This window comes from Nelumbo nucifera, chromosome 7, assembly GCF_055504915.1.
Source record: "Nelumbo nucifera cultivar China Antique chromosome 7, China Antique-T2T, whole genome shotgun sequence".
NCBI lineage: Eukaryota > Viridiplantae > Streptophyta > Magnoliopsida > Proteales > Nelumbonaceae > Nelumbo > Nelumbo nucifera.
Genome location: NC_142655.1, coordinates 1,290,563 through 1,314,272, shown reverse-complemented (window position 1 = coordinate 1,314,272; position 23,710 = coordinate 1,290,563). Strand labels below are relative to the sequence as shown.

General features: G+C 41.1%; 1 protein-coding gene across 6 annotated transcripts in view; it reads left to right on the top strand.

Annotated features, from left to right (window-relative positions):
• GCT (RNA polymerase II transcription mediator) overlaps positions 1–23,710 on the top strand; it is a 57,340-nt gene that overhangs the window by 11,043 nt on the left and 22,587 nt on the right. For all 6 annotated transcript variants that reach the window (XR_016078322.1, XR_735226.3, XR_735227.3 and 3 more), the window contains exons 8-16: positions 175–252; positions 380–462; positions 9,973–10,051; positions 10,181–10,308; positions 10,383–10,518; positions 10,596–10,655; positions 11,439–11,700; positions 21,721–21,990; positions 22,305–23,687. Coding sequence is in view for 2 of the 6 variants with exons in the window: in XM_010259354.3 (XP_010257656.1) it covers positions 175–252; positions 380–462; positions 9,973–10,051; positions 10,181–10,308; positions 10,383–10,518; positions 10,596–10,655; positions 11,439–11,700; positions 21,721–21,990; positions 22,305–23,687 (2,479 nt within the window). In the remaining 4 variants the exon portion in view is untranslated. The remainder of the gene's footprint in view (positions 1–174; positions 253–379; positions 463–9,972; positions 10,052–10,180; positions 10,309–10,382; positions 10,519–10,595; positions 10,656–11,438; positions 11,701–21,720; positions 21,991–22,304; positions 23,688–23,710) is intronic.

Sequence of the window (23,710 nt, the reverse complement as noted above, 5' to 3'; positions counted from 1 at the left end):
TTTTCCCCTATTGATCTGGTGTTACTTGATTCATATACCATTACTTTCAAATTCATATGAATTCTAATTTCTTGTATTTTGTAGGAGAATGCTTTGTCTAGTTGTGTTTTTAAACAACTATCATATCACACATTTTCCCTCTTTCTTTCTAAGTGAATGTCAGTGCTTTTGTAGGAGGGTGCAGCCGACAGTTGAGTTTGTGTTTGCAGCCACTGAAGAGGCAATCTTTGTGCATGTCATAATATCTGCAAAGTTTGTTGAATTTGACATCATTTTTTAATTGATCATGTTCCCTTAGTTTTTCACTATTGTTTTGTTGATACATGGTTCATCCAGTAAACAACAATTTGATATGCATTGCCTATCACTTGTATTATAGGCATGTTCGCCCACTTTCATGTGATGACATGGAATCTGTACTACGACATCTCTCTTCCAATAATACTGGTGAAAGACTACCTGGTGAGCCATATTTTCTTCCTTGCCATATAAAGGTTCCTATGTGTTGTATCTTTTTTTTGAGATTAGTTACATGTCATTGTAGAAGATTCTAAAGGCCTTTTCTTTGATAACTTTTGGGAGGGTGAATGCACTGCACTGATTAACCTGTTTGCTTTGTTGGAGACAACTTTTCTGGACCCAACCTTAGAAGACTCTAGAATTCGGACCGGCTCTCCTGATGGTCTTTTCACTTGTTCCTCTTTTTTCAAGCTTTTAGCCCTACCTAGTTCCAAAGGGGTGGACTTCCCGGTGAAAGAAATTTGGAATAAACCTATCCCATAAAATATTCAAGCGTTCTGCTAGGAAATCTTCCTTGGAAAGGTTAATACTTGTGATATGCTGCAGAGAAGAAGGCCCTCTAATTGCCTCTCTCCTCATATGTGTTTCCTTTTTAGGGATAGCCGAGATTCCTTATCCCATTTATTTATCTCTTATTCCTTTGTTTCTCGTGTTTGGGAGTCTTTCTGCTCTCTTTTTGGCTACCCGTGGGTCCCTCCTCAAGAGGTGGTGGACGATTTGAACCCAAATTTCCTGAGGCAACTAAAGAAAAGGGGGAGATTAATGTGGAAAGCAACAAAGGCAGCAATTGTTTGGGTGATTTGGGAAGAGAGAAACAATAGAATATTCAATGGAAAGAGTAGAACTGCGGAGGAAGTAATAGAGGCCGTAAAAATAAAAGTTGCACTTCGGATTAAAACCTTGGAGTGCTTTAAGAACTTCACAACTAATGATGTCCTAAGGGCATGAGTAGCACAATCCTCTAGGGAAAGAGGAAGAATATGATTGGAGTGGAAACCCCCACAAGGCAGCAAATTAAAGTTGAGTTTTGATGGAAGCTCCTTAGGCAACCCAGGTATGGCAGGAATGGGTGGGGCAATCAGAAATTACCAAGGGCAAGATATTAGCTATTTATTCAGGTTCACTTGGAGCAGCTAATTCTATGAAGGCTGAATTGTTCACTCTTCTTCATGGTCTTCGGTTGGCAAAGCAACTGGGTTTCAGACAGATGAAGGTGGAAGGGGTTTCAAAAGTAGTTATTTTCTTGGGCGAGATGTAATAAACATATCCCTTGGACTCTCAAGAATGCTTACTGGGAAGTTGAAAGGCTTGCAAGATCGCTAAGTGCTGATTTCAAGTGGGTAAGAAGGTGTGCAAATGGGTTAGCTGATTCTCTTGCTAAATAAGGAGTGGAAAGGCAATGGTTATTTTGGGCTTCGATGTAACCTAGCAAACTTACTTGGGATGACTTTATGGTCATCAAACTGTACTGTTATCTCTCTTATAATTAATTATTTCAATAATTTTTTTTGCTGATAAAAAAATAACTGGTTTTCAATAATATCAAGGGTTCCTTCTCTTATGCTTAAAAAGAGGCTCTTTCCTTGATTCTCCAAGGAAGAAAAATCACAGATAGGGCTTTGATAACAGATAAGTGCAACCAAGACCTAAGAAGAAAGGGGGGGGGGGTTGGCATGTAAAATGGATATGGAGAAGTATGATTACAGTGGGTTTAAGGTGAAATGCAGAAAGTGGATTAAAGGATGCCTTTAGTCTTGTTATTGTTCAATTTTGAACAGTGTACTACAGGATTTCTTCCCTACTAAGAGTGATCTTGGGCAAGGGGGTCTGCTGTCACCTTTTTTATTTACTCTTATTGCAGATGTTTTTTTTTTGATGAATAATAATAAGTTTATTGATTCAGAAGCAACTTTAGAGTGAGTTCATACATCATCCCAACGAGAGGCACGAGTTGCAGCCCCTCCTTGAGTCTTACAAGTAAACTAGGAAAGAAAAACAATAATCACAACTGAGCCCAAATTAATTCTTCCCTATTTACCCCTTGCTTAGCTAACACATCTGACAAAGTATTTGCTGATCTCCCCACCCACTGTACAGTGACCAACATATTCCTTGTCAACCAACTAAATTTCTTCATTTCATTCTTGTATCGCCACATAGCCTCGGCAGAATTTTTTAACCAACCCACCACCACTTTGGAATCCCCCTCGATTATTAGGTGTTGTACCCCCAGCTGGTTTGCAAATTGCACCCCTTGTACAACAACTAAGAGTTCTGCCCTGATGGAGTTCCCAATTCCCAAGGGACTTGAGTAGAGCAACAAAATCTCTCCCTTCTCATTTCTCAAAGCATCCCCCACTCCGGATAATCCTAGATTACCCATGCTGCTTCCATCAAAGTTCAACTTTATTGAGCCTTCGGGTGGAGGAGACCAGCTTGTAATTAATTTGTCCTTTAAAGGTGAGCACCTTGCTACTGCTGACCAATTTCTCCAAAGGTCATTAAAGGAGAATTGATGGAAGATTTCCAAGGTCTTCAACCAATGTATTGCCCTGTTTAGCACACAGTCTTTCAAATCTTGAAAGGAGAATTGAAAAATTCTGAGATTCCTTTCTTCCCAAAGAGTCCAAGTCAAAGCAGCACGAGCACATCTCCACATATATCTCCCTATTTTTGTAGGCCAATAAAAGGTAGAATGGTTGAAGAGCATGTGAACTTCTGCTGGTAGACTCCAACTACCCCCAAACAACGAAAGTAGCCAAGCCCAAAGGTTCGCAGAAAAGGGACAAGATACTAGTAGATGGTAACAATCCTCACCATGAGCTCTACAGAGGATACACCAATTAGGAGAAATACAGAGAAAAGTTCTTATCTTTTGTAGGTTGTCTAAAGTGTTTACTTTCCCATGGAATACTTCCCAACAAAAAGCCATAATTTTTGGGGGGACTGGCCTGCACCAAATTTCTTTAGACGGAAAGGGTTGGTGAGAAGAAAGTTGAGAGATGGACTTGAAGAAAGAAGCACAAGAGAAGGTTCCAATGGGTCTAGGAGTCCAAACTTTCTTATCTGGCTTGGAGGGATCCAAACAAACCTGATTAAGACAACCAAGCAAAATAGAAAGAGACTCAATTTCAGCATCCCTAAGTCCTCTACGAAACTCAAAATCCCAAGTAGGATCTAAGGGTGTTCCCAAAGGTGAAACAAATTTTGAGACCACCTCTTTTTTGTACAAAAAAATAGAAAAAAGCAAAGGGAACAAGTCCTTTAACGGTGAGACTCCTACCCAAATATCCTCCCTAAAAAGAACAAAGTTGCCAGAACAAACTTCATACCTGATAAAATTGAGGAATTGAGGAAGGGTGTTGTGAATAGCCTTCCACGGTGCTGCTAGGTTAGCTTGCCTCGATACACCAGCATCCCATCCGTTCTCTGACCTCCCATGAATGCTTCCCACCACCTCATGCCACAATCTCTCTCTTTCCAAAGGCCATCTCCACAACCATTTCCCTAACAGAGCTTGATTCTTTCTAATTACCCTCCCAATTCCCAAGCCCCCCTCTTCTTTACTTTTGCACACAATTTCCCAATTAACCAAGTGATCCTTTTTTTCTTGTCCCGGCTCCCATAAGAAGTCTCTCATCAACTTCTCCAGTTTCCTGGCTTCCCTAACTGGTATCCTAAAGACAGACAAATAATAGGTAGGTAAGTTAGCCAAGGTAGCTCTTATTAGGGTAATTCTCCCTCCTAAAGAGATATAGTTCCTCTTCCATGAGGCTAATCTCTTCTCAAACTTTTCTATCACTGGGGTCCAAAATCTACTCTCCCTAGGATTTGCCCTTAAAGGAAGCCCTAAATATGACATAGGCCAAGCAGAGGTGGAACACTCAAGACACTCTGCAATAGCCTCGACCTCCCCTACCTCCAAATTTATACCCACTATGCAGCTCTTTTCTAGATTTATTCTCAAATTAGAGACACTTTCAAATCCTTTTATTATCTCCTTTAGGTTTGCTACCTTTTCACTAATACCTCCACAAAAAATCATTAGGTCATCTGCAAACTGAAGGTGGGTGACGGGGACTTGGTGTCTCCCTATTCTCCAACCCCTAATGGCATCTTCGCTGTCAGCCTTAGTAATTATCCTACTAATCACATCAGCTACTAAGGTAAAAAGGAAGGGTGAAAGTGGATCCCCTTGCCTGACACCCCTGCAAGTTGGAAAAAAGTCTCTCACCGTACCATTTACTAGAATAGAGTAGTGACAAGTACTGATACACCCAAAGATCCAACTACACCACTTGTCCCCAAGTCCACAGTTTTGCATAACCTCTAATAGAAACTTCCAGTCCACCAAATCATAGGCCTTTTCAAGATCCAATTTACAAATGAATCCTCTCTTACTAGACCTTTTCATTTCCTCCACACACTCATTCGCAATTAAGATCTGATCTGTTATTTGTTGCCCTTGAATGAAAGCCCCCTGGGTTTCACTAATGATGGTAGGGAGGACTGTTTTGATTCTCAATGAGAGCACTTTAGCCAGAATTTTATAGATGCTTGTCACCAGACTAATAGGCCTATAATCTTTTGGGTGGTTGGCATCATTCTTCTTAGGTATCAAGGCCAAAAGGTGACATTAATTCCAGGGCTTATAGTGTGATTGTCTGCAAATTCCTTAAAGACTTCAGCTAGATTCTCTTTCAACACCTCCCAACAGTCTTGATAAAAACCCATTGTAAAGCCATCTGGACCCGGAGCCTTGGATCTATCCATTATAAAGACAACTTTCTTAATCTCTTCTTCCTCAAAATCCCTTTCCAGCCACCTTGCCACTCCTTCATCAATTCTTGGCCAATCCACCCTTTCCATGACTGTCCTCTCTCTCAAAGGCTTTCTATAAATCGATTTGAAGTGGTCCACAAATTTTCTGGCTATGTCATCCTGGTTGGTAAACACCTCCTCTCCTATCTCTAGCTTGGTCACAAAATTCTTTCTTTGTCTCCCATTTGCCAAATCATGGAAGAATCTAGTGTTCCCATCGCCTTCCTTAATCCACTTGTGTCTAGATTTTTGTCTCCAACTGATTTCTTCCCTCAATAACACCTCTTCCAAATCCTTTTTTAATTGTCTCCTTAACACTCTGTCCTCCTCAGTCAACCCATTGTGAGATTCCTTTACATCCAAGTTCTCTATTCGAGAGATTAGGCCCAATTTTTGCTCCTCAATTCTACCAAACTGATCTCTATTCCACTCTTTTATTTTGGCTCTCAACCTTTTTAATTTCTTATGGAACTTGATCCCCTTCCATCTTACCCCCCTCTCCTCCTCACCCCACCACTCCACTTTTTTCACAAAATCTGGATGGATAAGCCACATATTTTCAAATATAAAAGGTTTGGGTCCTATAGGAAAAGACTCAGTACCTATTTGGATAGGACAGTGATCGGAGGTGACCTTGGGTAACGCCCTAGCAACCAAGTTTTCCAAACTATTCTCCCAGGCAAGGTTAAATAGGAATCTATCCAACTTCGAGCACAAAGGGGTTTCCTGAAGGTTGGACCAAGTGTAATTGGCTTGCAGCAGAGGTATTTCCTTCAGATCACAATCTTCAATAAAACCATTAAATTTCCTCATGCTTGTTGAGATTACTTGTTGGGGATTACTGGTTTCATCAGAGAATCTAATGACGTTAAAATCCCCGCCCAGGCACCAAGGACCATCCCATAGCCCCTTGATTGCATATAGTTCCTCTCACATCTCATTCCTCTCTCTATAGGAATTAGGGCCATAAACATTGGTTAAAACCCATACACACCCATTCTCTACATTCTCGCACTTAATGGAAACTGAGAATCTGCCTATCAATTCTTCCACTACTTCCACCACATCCTCCCTCCACAGTGTTACAATCCCCCCCAAGGCTCCCCAAGAAGGAGCCACGCTCCAACCTAAACCTCTAGACCTCTAAAAACTCCTCACCCATCTCCCATCTAATTCCATCAATTTGGATTCTTGTAACAACACAATATTAGGTTTTTCCCTTTGGAGTAGGTCTTTGATCACCATTCTCTTCCTTGCACTCCCTAACCCTCTTACATTCCAGCTAATAATTTTCATCGAGACAAAGTAGCAAAAGAACCCAATAAGAGGCCATATTCTCCTTATTTTAGGCCCTTCCTCCTATCCCCTCTACCACTGAATTCTAAATCCCCCTCAATGTCTGAAATTAGCCTTTCCACTTCAGATCTTTTTTTCTTATTTGTTCCTTTCCCCCCCCCCCCCCCCCCCCATCCTAATAGAACAATCATCCTCTTTCTTTTCTCCATCCTTTCCAGCCAATGTCTGAGGAAGAATTTTACCCTGCTCACACTTATTTTGGCTACAACATCTTTCTCCGAGTCCTTCCTTTTTATTTTGTTCCTCCATCATTGTACAAATCAACTCCCAAATTCTGTCCGCCTCCCCCTTACTACTTTCTTCCAACACCCTCTCTCCTCCTTCCACTATCACCCTCTTTCTTGCATCAGAACCTCCAGGATGGGAAGCTGGGATATCTGTTACAGGCAGAGCAAACAAGTCAATACCTAAAACAGAATTGACACCCATACCTGATAGAACGGGGGTAGGACTAGAATCACTGGAAATGACTTGCTGACAGGCGGCAATTGGTTTTAAAGCCTTTCCCCTTTTTGGACAAGGTTGTGAAGTAGACATGGTGAAAGAATCACTTCCTGACGACCTACCCACTTGGAAGACCTTTCTTTGTGTTTTTGACACTGGAATACCCGCATCCATCCTCACAGCCGATTCTTGTCCCTCTCCACCAACATCCTGTAGTTCATTAGACTCAGGGTCAGTTCCCTCGACGAAGGGAGGAAGAGTTTTCATAGCTTTAGAACCATTTTCTTCACCATTTCTAGCTTTCTCGCCACCTGCCTCTTTAGTCTCTTCCTCTAGAAGCAACAACTCTGTATGCAAACTTTCTGTTTCAAAAAAATCATTGTTGCTTTTCAGAGACAGACTTCCCAGACTTAGCGTTTCGTCTCTATCAGAATTGTCATTGCTGTTTTGTTCACTCGACCAGTCTTCAATCCCTGTTCTGTTCTCATCACTAGGCTTGAGGTATCTTGGGTTGCGCCTATCTGGTGAGAGACGGTTCGCTAGGTTGGATGGGACCCACTATAGAGAGCCTCGCGACTGCGAATCTGGAGATTTTTTTTGCGCCTGAACTGTTCGAACGAGAGGAAGGGTTCGGGGTAGAAGAAGATAGACGCTTAATTTCGTCTATCAGCTCGTCCCTCCTCCCAGTCACGTGCTTACTTAAAGTACCCCTCGGCCCATCTATCTTGTAATGGGCCTTGGGCTGAAACCTATGGGAGCCTACCTTTACAGCCTTTATTTGAGATGCCTTCTCCGGCCCTTCATCAAGTGGATCCAATCGATTGGGCCCTTCATTTCGTCCCACGTGACCACTTAAAAGGTCACACCCCCCTGATTTAATGGTCGAACCAACAACCTTCCCTGTCTGAGGTTGCTTGTTCAGCCCTCTCCCTTTCGAAACTAGTGAATTTTTGTTTGTTTCCCCTGACACCACCTGCACAAATGATCTGCCATTTGTCATAATTTTTTCTTGCTTTCTCCAGGTTTGACCTTCCAACTGCCCCACAACTTTTTGGCTTCCCAGAATTTGTTGGCCCTTTTTAGTGAAACATCCCTTCCCATTTGAATTAACCACTCTCACAAGTCCACGTAGTGCTTCTTCTTCCTCCTTCTCCCCTCCAACCATTCGAGCCTCCTTCCACAACACTGCTTCAATGGAGGAAGCTAACCATATAGAGACAAAGCTCCCCTCTGTTCGTACCTCTACTTTTCGTGGAATGTCTTCTGGCTTCACACCACTCAGCAGGATTGCTACTGAGTAAAGATCTCCCCAGAAAGCACCTTTCAAGATTCCTCCACACAACACAGCTATAGATTCTGCTATTTCTTGTTTCCATAGATGGAATGGCAAGCCTATTACACGCACCACCACACCATCTTCGACAAAAAAAATCCTTGGAGTTAGATGTTGGATTCCATTTGAAGACTGTGAATGATCCGAACTCAGCCTGAACATTGATAGCTGATATTTCCAAATCATTCTTTAATGGATCTAGGATGGCTTTACAGTTATCGAAGGGGGTTACTATGAAGACACTCTTCAGCTTCAACCTGGTTGCCAGTAAGTCAGCTACCCTCCTCCAATCATTAACCTTTACCTTGGCATGTATCACAAGCTTACTATCCCACTCCTCTCTCTCTAGACCTCCCACCATTCTGCAATGGCCTTTTGTTTTTGCCATGACCACTGGCCCTTGTTCTACCCTGCTGTTGCTGAGATATACCTTCTCCTCCCTTATGGAGGCTTTTTTCTCATTTGCTACTCTTTGAGCTAAGAATTCTTTGAGCAACCAGTCAACTTCCCCCCAACCTTGGTTCTGTTTTCCTGCTGGTAGACACACCAGTTGCCTTTGTCCCTTACCAAAGAATTCAGCCAAAGCTATGAAGAACCCCTTTCTATTCCTCTTACATTCAACAACATATCTTCTCCCTTCTAATGTACTAAAATCCTGCCAGTTTATCTGCTTACCTTTTGAACAGGCTCCAGCTATGAACTCTCTTAGCCACTCGATCACTTCTAATCCTTCCAGCAGTATTGTACCCTTTTTCGCTTCCCTTACCTTCAGGCTTACCTTCCCCTTAATTCTCATCTCTTCAAACAGGAGTTTTTTTGCTTCTATCTTCAAGGATCTCCTCCACTGACCTGCCTGCACGAACTCCATCCCCTCCATTTTCCCTCCCATCTTACTCTTATTGCAGATGTTCTTAGACAATTGATTACTAGGGCTGATGGATTAAGCTTGATTAGGGTGTGGGGAATTGGTAGAGATGGTTTGTTGTCATTCACAATTTGCAGGTAACATAGGTTATGGGGGCTGAAGAAATGGGGAATTTACAGCTTCTTTTTAGTGCCATAGCCAATATTCCAATGCCCTTTTAGGTCTGCCCCGATCTCTTGTAGCCTCTTCAATTTGTAATAGATCACTGCTTCTTATGGGTGCTGTAGTTGAGACAACGCTTAGATGATAATAATGATGATCACTTCTTACACTGTATATCATTTTCTCTGCACATGATCAAATCACCTTAGTGTACTTTCTCTCATTTTATCACCTATTGGAGCTACTAGGTTCCTTTGAATACATCATTTCTCACACTGGCCTTTCTAGTTTTTCCACTCATCAATCTCAACCTTTGCATTTCTGGCACACTCATTGTTTGGACATGTTAGTATTAACATTTTTTGATTGATATGTTGCTGTTATTGACAAGTTCCCTAAGAAACTTGAGTCTTGGAAGAAAAATTGCATTTCTCTAAGGAGTAGGATCATACAACTATACTTTCGCCAATCTTCTTGTTTACTACTTGTTGGTCTTTTTTATTTTTTTTTTGGGGATCTAAACTGTAAGATTCAAAGAAATCTTCATGGAAGGCTATAAACTTTATGGACTCTACTTATAAATAATATAAAATTTGGGATGTTAATTGAATTTCTCTTTGTTCCATATTTCTCCTGTAATTATATTTTTATTGCATGACTTGCAATTGGTTCTCACTGGAAATTTTAACAGTTATTATTGCTCCTCATGGAATGAGAGGTAAGCTTACAGGATGCTGTCCAAGTGATCTTGTGAAGCAAGTTTATTTTAGGTAATATTTTTTTTGGGTGTGCTCCATATTTTTGTATTTTTCAAATAGAAGATATCACAATCAAGGTAAGCCTGAGAATATTTCTTTTTTCCTTTATTTATTTCTTATGACATGTTCAAACAATTCCAGCAAAGCTAGGACTTCGAATGGGTTTACTGTTCTTGGTTTGCCTTCCCAAGCTGTTCAAGCTTCTAGTTGCCAGCTGAGGGGGCAAAATTGCCATGTTGAGATTACTCTTGGCTGCACTGGCAAAGGAGGTAATGAAACATTGCAAGCAAATTCCGATTTGAATAGGAATTTCTCCATGCTCATTTTGCTGAATCACCTGCAGTGGCTCTTGCAAAAGTTGGTCTGAAGCAAGGACCGGGACATCATTATCCTGTTCTTCAAAGGACATTCATTTATCCAGCTGAAGCAGTGCTGGTCCCAGTCATGCATACAGTGTTTGCTAAATCTTCTTTGAAAAGGTATGCTTCTTTGGTTCCGCTACTGCAGCAGGTTTTGTCATATTGTACTAATTGACAATGCTGTTGTGATTGTGCAGGATCTGGGTACAAAATTGGGTAGGGACATCATTGTTTGGTTCATCTTTCTTTATGCATTGGTTAGTTCAGATGCTTCATTTTACTTGCCACTTCTTGTGCTTAGTTCTACTGAAAAATCTTCCATTTTCATAGGTTTATTGTCTTCAGACATTTCTGGTTTAATTGTTAGAAGTCATTTGATTCTAATGTTAAAGTTGTTCAGTTGATTTGTTTTTTTTGTGGATGGATAATTTCTGTTTTTCTTTTGGTTTGTCTGATAGTCTGGTTTTCATTAATGGTGGGTGGCATGCTTGTGGTTGCTTTTGTATAATAGGGCCTTGAGCTTTAGGTTTTAGGGGAATGGGTCCAAGTGGGTGAAATCATCTTGGTTCCTATAGTGTTCAAAATGTTTTCTATTGTGTAAAACTTTATTGTCATGGCATTTAAGTGTGATTTTTTTTAAGATTTCCATAAAAGTTTGGTCCTGGAGTGGTTTTCATTTTCACAGTTTGACATCATTGTATGGTGCTCAAACATGGTGTTATCTTTCTGAGGGTGCATGGAGTTTGGTATCATCATTTGTCTGCATATACTATTTCTTTTCCTTTTTATTAATAGGTGCATGTGTTAATAATTATTCTTAAATTCATTTAATTTCATCTTATTGGAAATAGCGATTGTGATTTCTCTGCCTATATTATGACTAATACGAAAAGGCTGTAAGGTTTCATGTCCTTTTCTGATTTTTTATTGATGTGATGTCTTTTGTGTTTGTTTTTACCTGTCTTTTTCATTCATACATGTGAAAATTTTAGTGTATTCTTAGAGCTGTTTCCTGAAGTTTCCCCACGCTTTTGCATCAGCTTGGGACTTGGAAGTACTGGTAAAATGGAGTCTTTAGATGGGCAGGGGATTGACTCCAGTGGAATACACACGCTACACAGTAATAATAGCAGTAGCAACAGTAATAGCAGTAGCAACAACAGCATAAGTAACACATCCAGTGAGAGTGATTACAGGAATACCACAAGGGGTAGTGACCTTGAAGCAGATGCTGATTCTCTAACATGTAGACAGTCTGGTTTATCTTCTTCGGATCAGTTGGAGAATGATGGTCTCAAATTGGTAATCAACATTTCTCTTGTACATCTTGTTCTTCCTGTTAGGTGTTAGCTCTCACAACCCTATCATGGTTTCCCTAAATTATGTTATAATACAAAGTACAATCTTCCAGTTCTGTTCTAAATCTATAAAGTCAATGCATCATAAAGATTGTTCTTTCATGATTGTTACCAACTGTGGTAGCATGCAAGTGCATTTAGGTGGGTTGAGTCCCAGCCAGTCCAATCATAAAACTGTGTAGCTGTAGTCAAACTGTAAACAATCTTGAAACAAAGGATCAATCCTGAGCATGCTTAAATAAAGTAGGTGCCAAGTGGTCAGATATGGAATGGTCTGAGTTTTTTGTATATTTATTTTAAAAATATATTAAATGAATAACATGTAGAGGTGCTAATGGAGGAGAGATTAGTAATACTACTATGTGTTAAAAATAACATGTACCTTAGTAAAATTATAACTGCTTGATGTATTTTATATTTCTTTTATGGGTGACTTCTCATCATTCCTTCCTTTACTCTTTTTCCTTTTCTTGCTATAATTTTTTTTTTTATTTATTACCAAAAGAAAGTGAAAGAGACGTTAAATAAGATGAAGGGAAAGGCATTAGGACCCTATAGGATTCCAATAAAAGTGTGGAAAGGTATGAGAGAGGTAGGCTTATTGTGGCTAAGTTATTTAATAAGATAATGGAAGAAAGGAAGATGCTTGATGAATGGAGACCAAGAAATAACTCAATGTGGCCTTTTCCATTACCTTAGGACTGGAGACCAAGAGATGATTCAATGTGACCTTTTTTGTTACCTTGATTCAATGATTCATAACAAGGGAGTGATTGAGGATCTTATCCAAAGAATTAGAGTAGGATGGGAAAAATGGACTAGGGGGGTTGCTTCCTGAGTTTTTCTATAAAACAGTTGTAAGGCAACTATACTGTATGGAGCAGTGTTGGGTAGTCAAGAAACAACATGTCCAAAAAATGAGTAGCAGAAATGCATAAACTGAGATTGATGAGTGGAAAAACTAGAAATGGTAGGATTAGAAATGAAAAGGGGTAGGACTATGTGGAGATGCCTAAGGGCTGCGGTATGCTGGTCTCTATGGGAAGATTTTCTCCCAAGTAGAGAGAAGTGCTGAAGATCTGAGAGAAATGATCCATATAAGGGTGGTACAGTGGGAATGTTTGTCTTGGTTCCTTCCTCTTTTTTTTTTTTGATGAATAACTTGGTTTCCTCCTCCCTCTGGTTTTTTGAAACTGAACTTTGATGGTAGTAGTAGAGGGAACCCTGGACATTCAGGGGTTGGGGGTGTATTTAGGGATGAGAATGCGAATGTTTCAGCCCTGTTTTCAGGTCCAATTGGGGTGGGTGATTCTCTCAGAGCCGAGATCTATGCAGTTATGGAAGGTGTCCAAAGAGCAAAGGAGATGAATATAAGAAGACTTGTAATTGAAGGGGATTTGGAGGTGGTTATAGGGTGGCTGATTAAAGACAATACTGGATTATGGAATTATAAGAATGAAAGGAGGAAATGAGTTAGAAGATGGCGTTCGAAGGACACGAGGGGTTCTCACCAGCCGGTAAGTGGAGAGAAGCTTTGAGAATAGAAAGAAAAGAACTGTTGCTGGAGGAGATATTCTACCAAAAGGACTTTACGATTAAGATTAGAGAAGGAAAGAGAGGAACAGTTCTGTTAGTGGGAGATGTTGTTCCTTGGTTTCAGAGGTTTTTAGATGGAGCTGCCCAGGTGAGCTGGAGTGAAGTGTGGAAAGGTACGCTCAGGTAGGTAAGGAGAGAATATGTAGCCGAGAGAAGAAAGAACAACAGAGGATGGTTTGTTACCTTGGAAGAAAAGTTCGACAAAAGGAAAAGACAAATAATAGTTATCCCTGAAGGTGTTCGGCAGCAGGGATGGTCAGCGGTGGCTAATGCTCTACACAGGAGATTAGTCAGTAAGGAATTAGGGGCAGTGAAGGTACAGGCAGAGAGAGTAGTTGGCGGATAGAGTAAGAAAGAAGAGATGACAGAAAGAAGAAAGAGACTGGAGAGGTTGGGCTTAGAAGACACAACGGAAAACCAAGGAAAGCCAACAGTGGCATTTACAATACCAGAACCAAAAATTGCTTTGGCTGGGGAAAAGGGAGCCTGGGAAAAAAAACTCATTTTATCTGCGAGGGAGGAGGTGAAGGACTGGAAGGGGCTGTTAGAGGAGGTGACAATGAAGCTTGGGTTAAACCAGACAATCATCCTTATTCCATTCAACGATAGAAAAGCAATCCTTGATGTGGGGGAGGTGTCGATGGACTTCACCATGCTGGAAACGAGTGAAGGCCCCGTAAGAATTGAAAACTGGTGTCCCCTTTCGAATAAGGTTGCTGCTGTAGATGGTAGCTTCAAACTGAAGCTGCTGGGTTTACCCTTTCATCTCCGGCAAAAATTAACCCTGGAGAAATTGGTGCGGGCGATGGGTGGTGTTATTCAGTCGTACAAGACCACAGATTTGAGAGTAGTTCATTTGAGAGTTGCTGGAATGAAGCCTAAGGAAGTTCCAAGGGTATTACAACTATGCGCAGAAGGTTATTGGTATAAGGTCTGGGTGTGTTCGGAAGTTGAAACGTTGCAGTGGTTGGGGAGATCGAAGCTTGAGGGAGATGATGGCGTGGCAAGATGGGTTACTTTGTCAGATATGTTAGCTAAGCAAGGGGTAAATAGGGAAGAATTATTTTGGGCTCAGTTGTGATTCTTGTTTTTCTTTCCTAGTTTACTTGTAAGATTCAATGAGGGGCTGCAGCTCGCGCCTCTCGCTGGGATGATGTATGAACTCACTCTAAATTTGCTTATGAATCAATAAATTTATTATTATTCATCAAAATAAAAGATGGGTTACAGTTGGTGGGACTGAGCAAAGGAAGTTTGGACATGTGGCAGCTGTTGGAGTGAAGTCTTCATTAAATGTGCAAGCTGAAAAGTCGAATGCCAAAAGTAAAGAGGCATTTTTGGAAAAGTTTTCAAATTTTTTGAAAACAAAAACAACTTTACAACTGGTTTGTCCTAAGCAGATTTGGTCAAAGGAGAAACCAGGGGGGTTCGATTCAGGTCCAAGCTCGAGCTACTCACCACACTTTCTGTTGGTTTGTTCTTAATGAGCTAAGGGTTCACAACACTTCTTTGGATTCATGTGACCACTTAAGTGGTCACGTGAGTCAAGTTTCTAAGCAGCCGTTGATAGACAAATACAAAGGTCTATCTTCTTCCTCACGAGATTCGACTCCTTGGGACCGAAAAACTCTTTCAGGCAGCTAGAGTTCATCGAAGAAGATGTTGAGCTGGATTCCGGTGACAAAACATAGAGAAGGCGATCGGGACGGGATGGAGGGAGATAGGCCAAATCCAAGATACTCCAGGAAGTGTAGGGAAGATTGTGAAGATGAGGACGGTGGATGGGTAAGTTGCAACAGTTCAGAGGAGATGTTAGACTTAGATGACGAAGCTGAACTTTAGTGTGACGAACGTCAAGGAGAGTTGGAAGATACCCTTAATACTAATATCCTTTTCTCAGAGCACGCAACAGAGGATCCCTTCTTCCATAAAACCTCCACTGGGTGAGAGCTGAATGATGCCGAGCATGCTTTAGAAGACAAGGGGGAAATCGAATACCAAGTAAGGAAGAATCAAACTAGGAGAGTAACTTAAGACAAGGGACCTGTAAGAGGACTTCGACTGCTCACCAAAATTCGAGCAGAGACGGCATAGGCGGGGATGAACGACAGAGCCTTGGAAGTACGAACAAGGGTGAAATCAGCCTAGGTGGTGATCAGCTAAGCCCTACACAGAGAGTGAAAGGACCAACCCATTCGGTTGTCTCTTCTCCTATTCCTTCAGACCCAGGTATGGCTGTGGTTTCGGTTTTAGATACTAATGTCTGCTATACCTGTGATGTTTGTCTCTCAAATTCCAATCGTGCCCCTTTGCTGAATACCCAAGGACTAGAGGTTGACAATGAGGAGGTTGGGGAGCTACAGGAGGGGGGTGAGAAGGTGGTGAGGGTGGGGAAAGCAGATTCAAATGAATTAGCTGGGGGGGAAACTAAGGAGGACATGGTAAGATGGAGAAGGAGAAGGGGGGGATTAAGAGGAGTGAGGTAGGGGGGGGGAAAGAAAGATAAGGGAGAGGAAGAAGAGGAGTCATTAGCTGAATTTGTAGAAAAGTTAGGTTGCAAGGTGAGAGATCTGAATGAGCTGAAAGGGTACTTAGGGGCTGAAAAAGATGATGGGAATAGGAGGAAGAGAAGGTTAGGTGAAGCTGAGAAATTGAAGTTGGAAGTGGATGAGGGCAAAGAGGCTAGAGTAAGGAAAGGGAGGGTAAGAAAAGGAGGTTACTAGAAGGAAAGGGAGTGGGGTTGAGCAGAGCTGTTGAAGAAATGAAGATTGTAAGTTGGAATGTGAGAGGGTTGGGGGGTGCAAGGAAAAGAGCTTTAATAAAGGAGGCCTTAAAGAAAGAAAACCCAGACATTGTTCTTATTCAGGAATCTAAACTTATGGCATTTGACAAAAGGTGGGCTAGGAGTGTGTGGAGAGTGAATGGACTAAGCTGGGCTATGAACCCCTCCTGGGGCTCATCTGGAGGGTTAGTTACTTTGTGGAAGGATGAAGTAGTGGAGGGAGTGGAAGAATTAGTGGGGAGGTTCTCAATTTCTGTCAAATTTAAGTAGGTGTCAGATGGGCTTGAATTCTACTTTTATTGCTTTAATTCTGAAGAAGGTAGGGGCTTATCACCCTAAAGAGTTTAGACCCGTCAATTTGGTTAACAACTTCTTCAAGATCTTTGCTAAGGTGTTATCCAGAAGAATTAGAGAGGTGCTCCCCTCAATTATCTCTCATAATCAAGGTGCCTTTGTGGTGAATGGACAAATTGTGGACCAAACCTTAATTGCAAATGAGAGTGTGGATGGAAGATTACAGAAGTAGAGGTGAGAAAGGGCTGCTGTGTAAGCTGGATTTGGAGAAGGCATATGGTCTAGTTGATTGGTCTCTGTTGTTGGAAGTTTTAGAGTCTTTTGGTTTTGGGCAGAGGTGGTGCAAGTGGATAAAAGGGTGCATTAGGACTTGCCATTATTCTGTGTTAGTAAATGGCATGGTGGCGGATCACTTTCCAACTGTGCGGGGTATTGGGCAAGGGGACCCTCTCTCCCCTTTCCTCTTTACCCTAATTGCTGAAGTGTTAGGGAGGCTTATTGAGAGGGCATACTCCAGAAATCTGATTAGTGGTTGGAGAGTGGGGAGGGATAGGGTTCCGGTCACTCACCTACAATTTGCAGGTGACACAATTCTGTTTTGTGATGGAGAGGAGATTAGATGGGTGAGCAATTTGAAGCTGGTGATTAGGGTGTTTGAACAAATGACCAACTTCAAAGTAAATCTTGGTAAGAGCTGTGTGATTGGTATTAATATGAGTGAGGGAGAGGTGGAGGAAAGGGCCCGAGTGCTAGGTTGTGAGATAGCTCAATGGCCACTGAAGTATTTAGGGCTTCCTTTAGGGGATAATCCTAGAAAAAGGAGTTTTTGGAATCTAGTGATTGATAGGTTCACTAAAAGGCTAGCTTCCTGGAAGAAGAAATACTTGTCTCTGGGGGGCAGGATAACCCTGATTAAGTCAACATTGGCAAACCTTTCAGTCTATTTCCTGTTCGTGTTCAGAATTCCTGGAGGTGATTGTAGGGAGTTGTAAAAATTAATGAGGGACTGTTTATGGGAACCCGGGGAGGAGAGAAGGGACCGTAGAGTTAAGTGGGATCTAGTTACAAGGTCCAAAAGTGAAGGGGGATTGGGGCTGGGAAATCTGCAGAAGAAGAATGAAGCTCTTTTACGGAAATGGTTATTGAGATGGTCCAAAGAAAGGGAGAACTTGTGGGCTAAAATAATCCTAAGTATTCATGGGCAAGAGGCAACTGGTTGGGATCCAGGACTTTCATCTAGAGCTTCAAGAGCCTCTCCTTGGAAGTCAATTCATGCCATCTTGCAGTCATTTTTTCCCTTCATCAGGTATGATCTTGGTTCTGGCTTGTCTATAAATTTTTGGGAACACACTTGGGTGGGGGATTTTCCCTTGAAGGAGCAGTTTCCCTCTTTGTTTGCTCTGTCTAGGTTTAAAAATGAACCAGTAGCAACCTTTGCTACCTTGTCTAATTCTGCTATTGGTTGGAACTTGGGTCTTAGAAGGGCTCTCAGAGATTCTGAGTTGGAACCCATTTCGAATTTGCTTAAAATCTTGGATGAGGTAGTTCTTGAACCTTTCAGTGTGGACTCTAGGGTTTGGTCTCTTGTTCCTTCGGGTATCTTCTCTTGCTCCTCCTTTTTCAAAGCATTGACACAGTCTAGTCTGGTACTTAGGTCTCCTTTTCCAGTCCGAGAAGTTTGGGGTAGCCCCATCCCTCCTAGGGTAGGTGTTTTTTGCTGGGAAGCAATCCTAGAAAAGTGTAACACTTGTGACCTACTTCAAAAGAAAAGTCCTAATTGGTGTTTATCCCCGCACTGGTGCATCTTATGTAAGAAGAATGGTGAAAGCTGTTATCACTTGCTTGTTTCTTGCCCTTTTGTTTCAGATATTTGGTGTTGGTTCTTTTCTCTATTTAGTTGCAGGTGGCCCTCCTCTTCAAGTGTACAAAGCTTGTTCAGTTCCACTTCAGTGAGGGGTTTAAAGAAGAGAGGTAAAATCTTGTGGAGATGTGCTAGAGCTGCTGTTTGCTGGACGGTCTGGGAAGAAGGAATTCAAAGATTATTTCATGAAAAAGAAAAAAGCAAGGAAGCCCTCATAGAACTTGTATATGTTAGGGTGGCCCACTGGGTCAAGTCTTTGAAGCTTTTTGAAGCCTATTCAGTAGGAGACATCTTTAGAAACAGGGAAGAAGTGGCTCGGTCAATTCCTATGTCTAATGATATTAGACCTGTTTGGACTCCACCAGACTTGGGTTTCATCAAATTGAACTTTGATGGTAGCAGTGAAGGAAATCCAGGCCTTTCAGGCATAGGTGGTATTTTCAGGGACGAAGAAGGTCGAATTATTGCTATGTTCTCAGGACCTATAGGCTGGGGGGATTCACTGAGAACTGAAATCCTGGCAGTTCTAGGAGTTAAAAGAGCTAAGCAGTTGAATATTAGTAAGCTGCTGGTGGAAGGAGATTCTCAACTGACTGTTAGATGGTTGCAGAAGGAAGAGTCCAGCCTGTGGAAGTTCTCAAATGAAAGAAAGAAAATCAAGCAGTTAACTCAGAACATGATTATAAGGGTTCAATGGGCCAGGAGGAGTACTAACTCCATGGCTGACACCTTGGCTAAACAGGGGGTGGGAAGAACTAATTTCTTTTGGGCTATCTTGTAATATGTGTTTTCAGTTTTGAAAGGGAGGGTTAAGACATTTTACCCCTTCAATCTGGTTGTAATTTCCGTATCTCTTTTAATAAAAGTGCTGTTATTGATAAAAAAAAAGAGGAAGTTTAGATGGCTGGTTAAAGACATGGAAATCAAGATCAGTTGGGTGAAGAGATCAGCTAACTCGTTTGCTGATGGGTTAGCTAAGCAAGAGGTGGCAAGGGAATCTATGTTCTGGGCTCAGTTGTAATTGTAACTTCTATTCTTGGGGGCTCAAGCCTCAGTTGAGGAGAAAAGAAAGTTTATCTCCTCCTTTGTTATTAATACTTCTGCTTGATTAATGAAATGTGTTATTGATAAAATAAAAGAAAACCTAGGAGTAGCTCCAATAGATGATAATATGCGAGAAAGTAGACTAAGGTCGTTTGGTCATGTTCATAGAAGACCATCAACAGAACCTGTATGAAGAAATGATTTGTTGCAAGTTGAAGGGTCTAAGAAGGGTTGGGGGTAGACCAAAAGGACATGGGTAGAAGTAGTAAGAAATGATTTAAGCAACAATAATCTAACAATGGATGTGACATTAAACAGAACCAATTGGCAAAACAGGATTCATGTAGCTGACCCCATATACTCTGGATGAGGCTTGGATGATGATGTTGTTACCTTTTTGTGAGGTGCAGCCTAATGGTTATTCTTGTCTAGTCTTATTATGTTTCACGTTTCAGAATGTAGTAGTAGTATCTCCTGCTGCAACTTCCTCTCTTAGGTATTTTGAGTATTTTTTTGATAATAAAATAAAAGTTCATTAAAAGAAAAAGAAGTTACAGTGTCACCTGAAAGTAAAATGGGAACAACACTTTACCTTACCACAAAGTCCACAGTCCAAACTCCAAAACCACAACATGAACATGACAATTATTTTTTTGATAAATAACATGAACATGATAAATTAAAAAACCCCAAAGAACAAACCTCCTCACAACCTCAAAAAATAAACATGAACCCTTCAGCTCAAGAAATAGACCACCTACCCAACCTGACAATAATAACTATCATCTATCTGCTGACAAGAACCAAACATCTTAGGAAAAATCTATGGTTCTGGCAAGACATGGTACCAAAAGAGCTTTGTCCAATCAAAACCCACCCATGAGTTTTGATAAATACCATCTGATTGGTTACCATGTTTATGATACTGGTTCATTGGTCATAAGTTTTTCGGGTATCATGTCTTTCTGGTATCATAGTTGAACCCAACAACATATAAACATTAAAATCCAACTTCACATTGTGCAAAAATTTGCTTGTTTTACTCTTGTTCTCTATAGACTTGAACAGGAACATCTTATCTTCTCCTATTATCTTTATTTGTTTAGTGCTTGGAGCACTTTGATACAATCTACATCTATTTCCTCTGATTTTACTTTGAATATGTGTTTACATTATGTTTATGTATTTTAATTTGAGCACTTAGTTTAGTTTGTTTCAAGATTTAGGTTTGTATGTGTCTTGCTTTCTCTAGATGCACATGCTTTGCCTTGCGCCTTGGACATTAGAAGGTCCTTGCACTTGTGCTTTTAGCTTTTAAAAACATTGGTTCTTGGGTGGCAAAGCATGTTTTAGAAAAGATTGGAACTGGAGGTCTTGAAAGGATTGGGAGATAGATGCTTGATATAGAGAAGTATTGCAGATAGAGAGATGGATGAGTGATTCATGGAGTTTGTTAATTGTGTCACTTGTGTGGAGTTGGATGGGGGTTGATCTTGTGGGTTTTGTTGTTTTGGGAATGGGGGATGTTGAGTTGGAGTTTGGCTTCGGTCAGGGCAAAGCCCGTTCGAGCAGCCTTTACAGCCTTTACAGCCTTTACAGCCTTTCATTGAGTATATCTCCGTACATATGTGCTTTATTTCTTGGGGAGATATTCCCAATGCAAGGTTGAAAAAGGCGGTTGGAACGGTGTGTGCATGGGCTTGCCCTGACAGAAGCTGATCTCGTTGAGTTGGCAGACTGGGGGTGATATCTTATGACCTGCCCCACTGTAATACTTTTATTTTAAAAAAAAACTTATAATACTCATAATAGGATATCATCCTTTGTCACCACCAAAGGATAAGAAATTAAATGTGAGGATGTATTGGCCATCTGGTCTGAAACAACTGAATCAATCAACCAATAAAGAGATGCAAATGTGTAATAAGCAAGTGAAAGTGCGGGGTAAACTAACACAGTAACACATTCTTAACTTTTTAAACCAACACAGTGATTCATGGAGTTTGTTAATTGTGTGGAGTTGGATGCGGGTTGTCTTGTGAGTTTTGTTGTTTTGGAATGGGGGATGTTGAGTTGGCAGATTGGGGGTGATATCTTATGGCCTGCCCCACTGTAATACTTTTTTAGTTTTAATAAAACTTATAATACTCATAATAGGATATCGTTTTTTGTCACCACCAAATGATAAGAAATTAAATGTGAGGATATATTGGTCATATGGTCTGAAACAACTGAATCATTCAACCAATAGAGAGATGAAAATGTGTAATAAGCAAGTGAAAGTGTGGGGTAAACTAATACAGTAACACGTTCTTAACTTTTTATTATTATTTTTGTTTAGCTATTGGTCAAATTGCAGAGTATATTCACAATATGTTTTAATGTAGGCTTCCAAGCGTCCCCGCACAAGCATGACAGATTCTTTTGGCCAGACAGGCACAGTAATAAATGAAACCATGCAAGATCCATACAAGTCCGAGTATAATTCCATTGAAGTTAACAACTCTGCCACTGCAGGAGTGGCAAATGATCAGGTTGGACCTCTTTGGGTTTGGGATGATGAAGACAGGGCTACAGGCATGGATATCCAAACACTTCTATCTGAGTTTGGAGATTTTGGTGACTTCTTTGAAAATGATGCTCTGCCTTTTGGGGAGGTATATTCTTTTACAAACTTCATCATGGTATAATGTATGTCATCTGGGACAATATCCTACTTATTTTTTAAGTGCAATTGGAATAATTGGATTTTGGTTTCTATTTGACTTTGTTATTTTTAGTTGTTTTGTTTGCAAAAGATTAAAGCTACAGTAAATTGCTTTCCAGGCTCAAAATTATAGAATCAATGTGTTTTTTTGGGAAAGGGAAGGGACTTTCACTTTCCAAGCATTATTTTCGTTTAAGTTGTTGCATTTCAGCATGATTAGGCGTACTGTCAATTGAAACTGATTATGATCATCCTGTGGTGAAGCCTCCAGGGACTGCAGAGTCACAGGCCCTATTGTTTCCAGTGGATGGTGGTGATGGTAGCAGCAGTCCTTGTACTATGGGAATTGATGTAACAGATCAAATGCTTTTGCCTGCTTTAGGGTTTCCATCTTTTGAAGGGTTTAACCAACTTCCTAAAGATGTTACAGAGGAGTTTAATAGCAAAAATCAAGAAATTCAGTCTTCAGGTCCCGGGAGCAATTCTTTAGCTCCTTCCACGGGTGAGTCTGACCATTTGTCTAAAGTGGAAGCCATGATGATATTTGCTCCAGAATATAGAGCAATTGAAGCCTCTATAAGTGAGTTGCCCTCATCAATTTTCAGAAGCCCATATTTACCCAGATCCAGAAAGGAAAATAGTTCACATTCAAGCTCAAATGTGTATGTCTATGGTGCAAGACCACCTTGTTCTCCATGCTTAGATGTCTCAGATGGGAAGCCTTCCATAGCTGTGAATTCAGAAACAGTTCCTGGTGGGTGTGAAGCAAATTCCATCCTTAACTTGAAGAAATATTACACCTATGTTGAGACTGAGAAAGAGAAACTTGATAGAGGATCGTTGGCTTGTAATAATAGCATTATTTCTTCTGAGGTGGTGACTTCATCCTGTGAGGGGGTAGCACCATCTTTTTCTGGTCTGACTTCCACACATGCTGTCAAATCTGTCCAGAGGAATAAGAATGGAAGTATGTTTGAAGCAGGGAACTTCCTGCTGTCTTCGAAGACTGTGCTTGCTGCAGATATTGAATGCATAATGTTCCAAGCTGCTATGTGCCGGATGCGGCATTTGCTTCTATCTTCCACTAATCTGGACTCTTCTGGTCTAGGCAAATTTAGTGGAGGTGTTGTTTCAACTCAGCTCCCAGGGGGCACAAGTACTGTGACAGACAAGTTCTCTAGCAGGTACGATGTAAAGAAGAAGGAATCTATACCAGTTAGAATAGCTGGTGATGTTGAGGGTGGAATGCTTGATGGACCTCTTAATGCACCAGTTGGTGTCTGGCGCTCTGTCGGAGTTCCTAAAGGAGCAAAATCTGCAAGTTCACCAAGCATTGATGGTGCTCCACCTATGCCTCATAATTCATTGAATGAAGAAGGTACTTTTGTATATGGGCAGAAACGGCCTCTTCAGGGGCTTCTTGATTCAATGCCCTTGCTTGTCCAACAGGCCACTTCATTTGTTGATGTGGCACTGGATGCTGACTATGGTGATGGTCCATATGGTTGGCTTGCATTAGAAGAGCAGCGTAGGCGTGGGTTCTCTTGTGGGCCTTCTAACATCCATGCAGGCTGTGGTGGAATTTTGGCTTCTTGTCATTCTTTGGACATTGCTGGAATGGAGTTACTTGATCCACTCTCTGCTAATGTAGGCTACTGATCTGTATACTT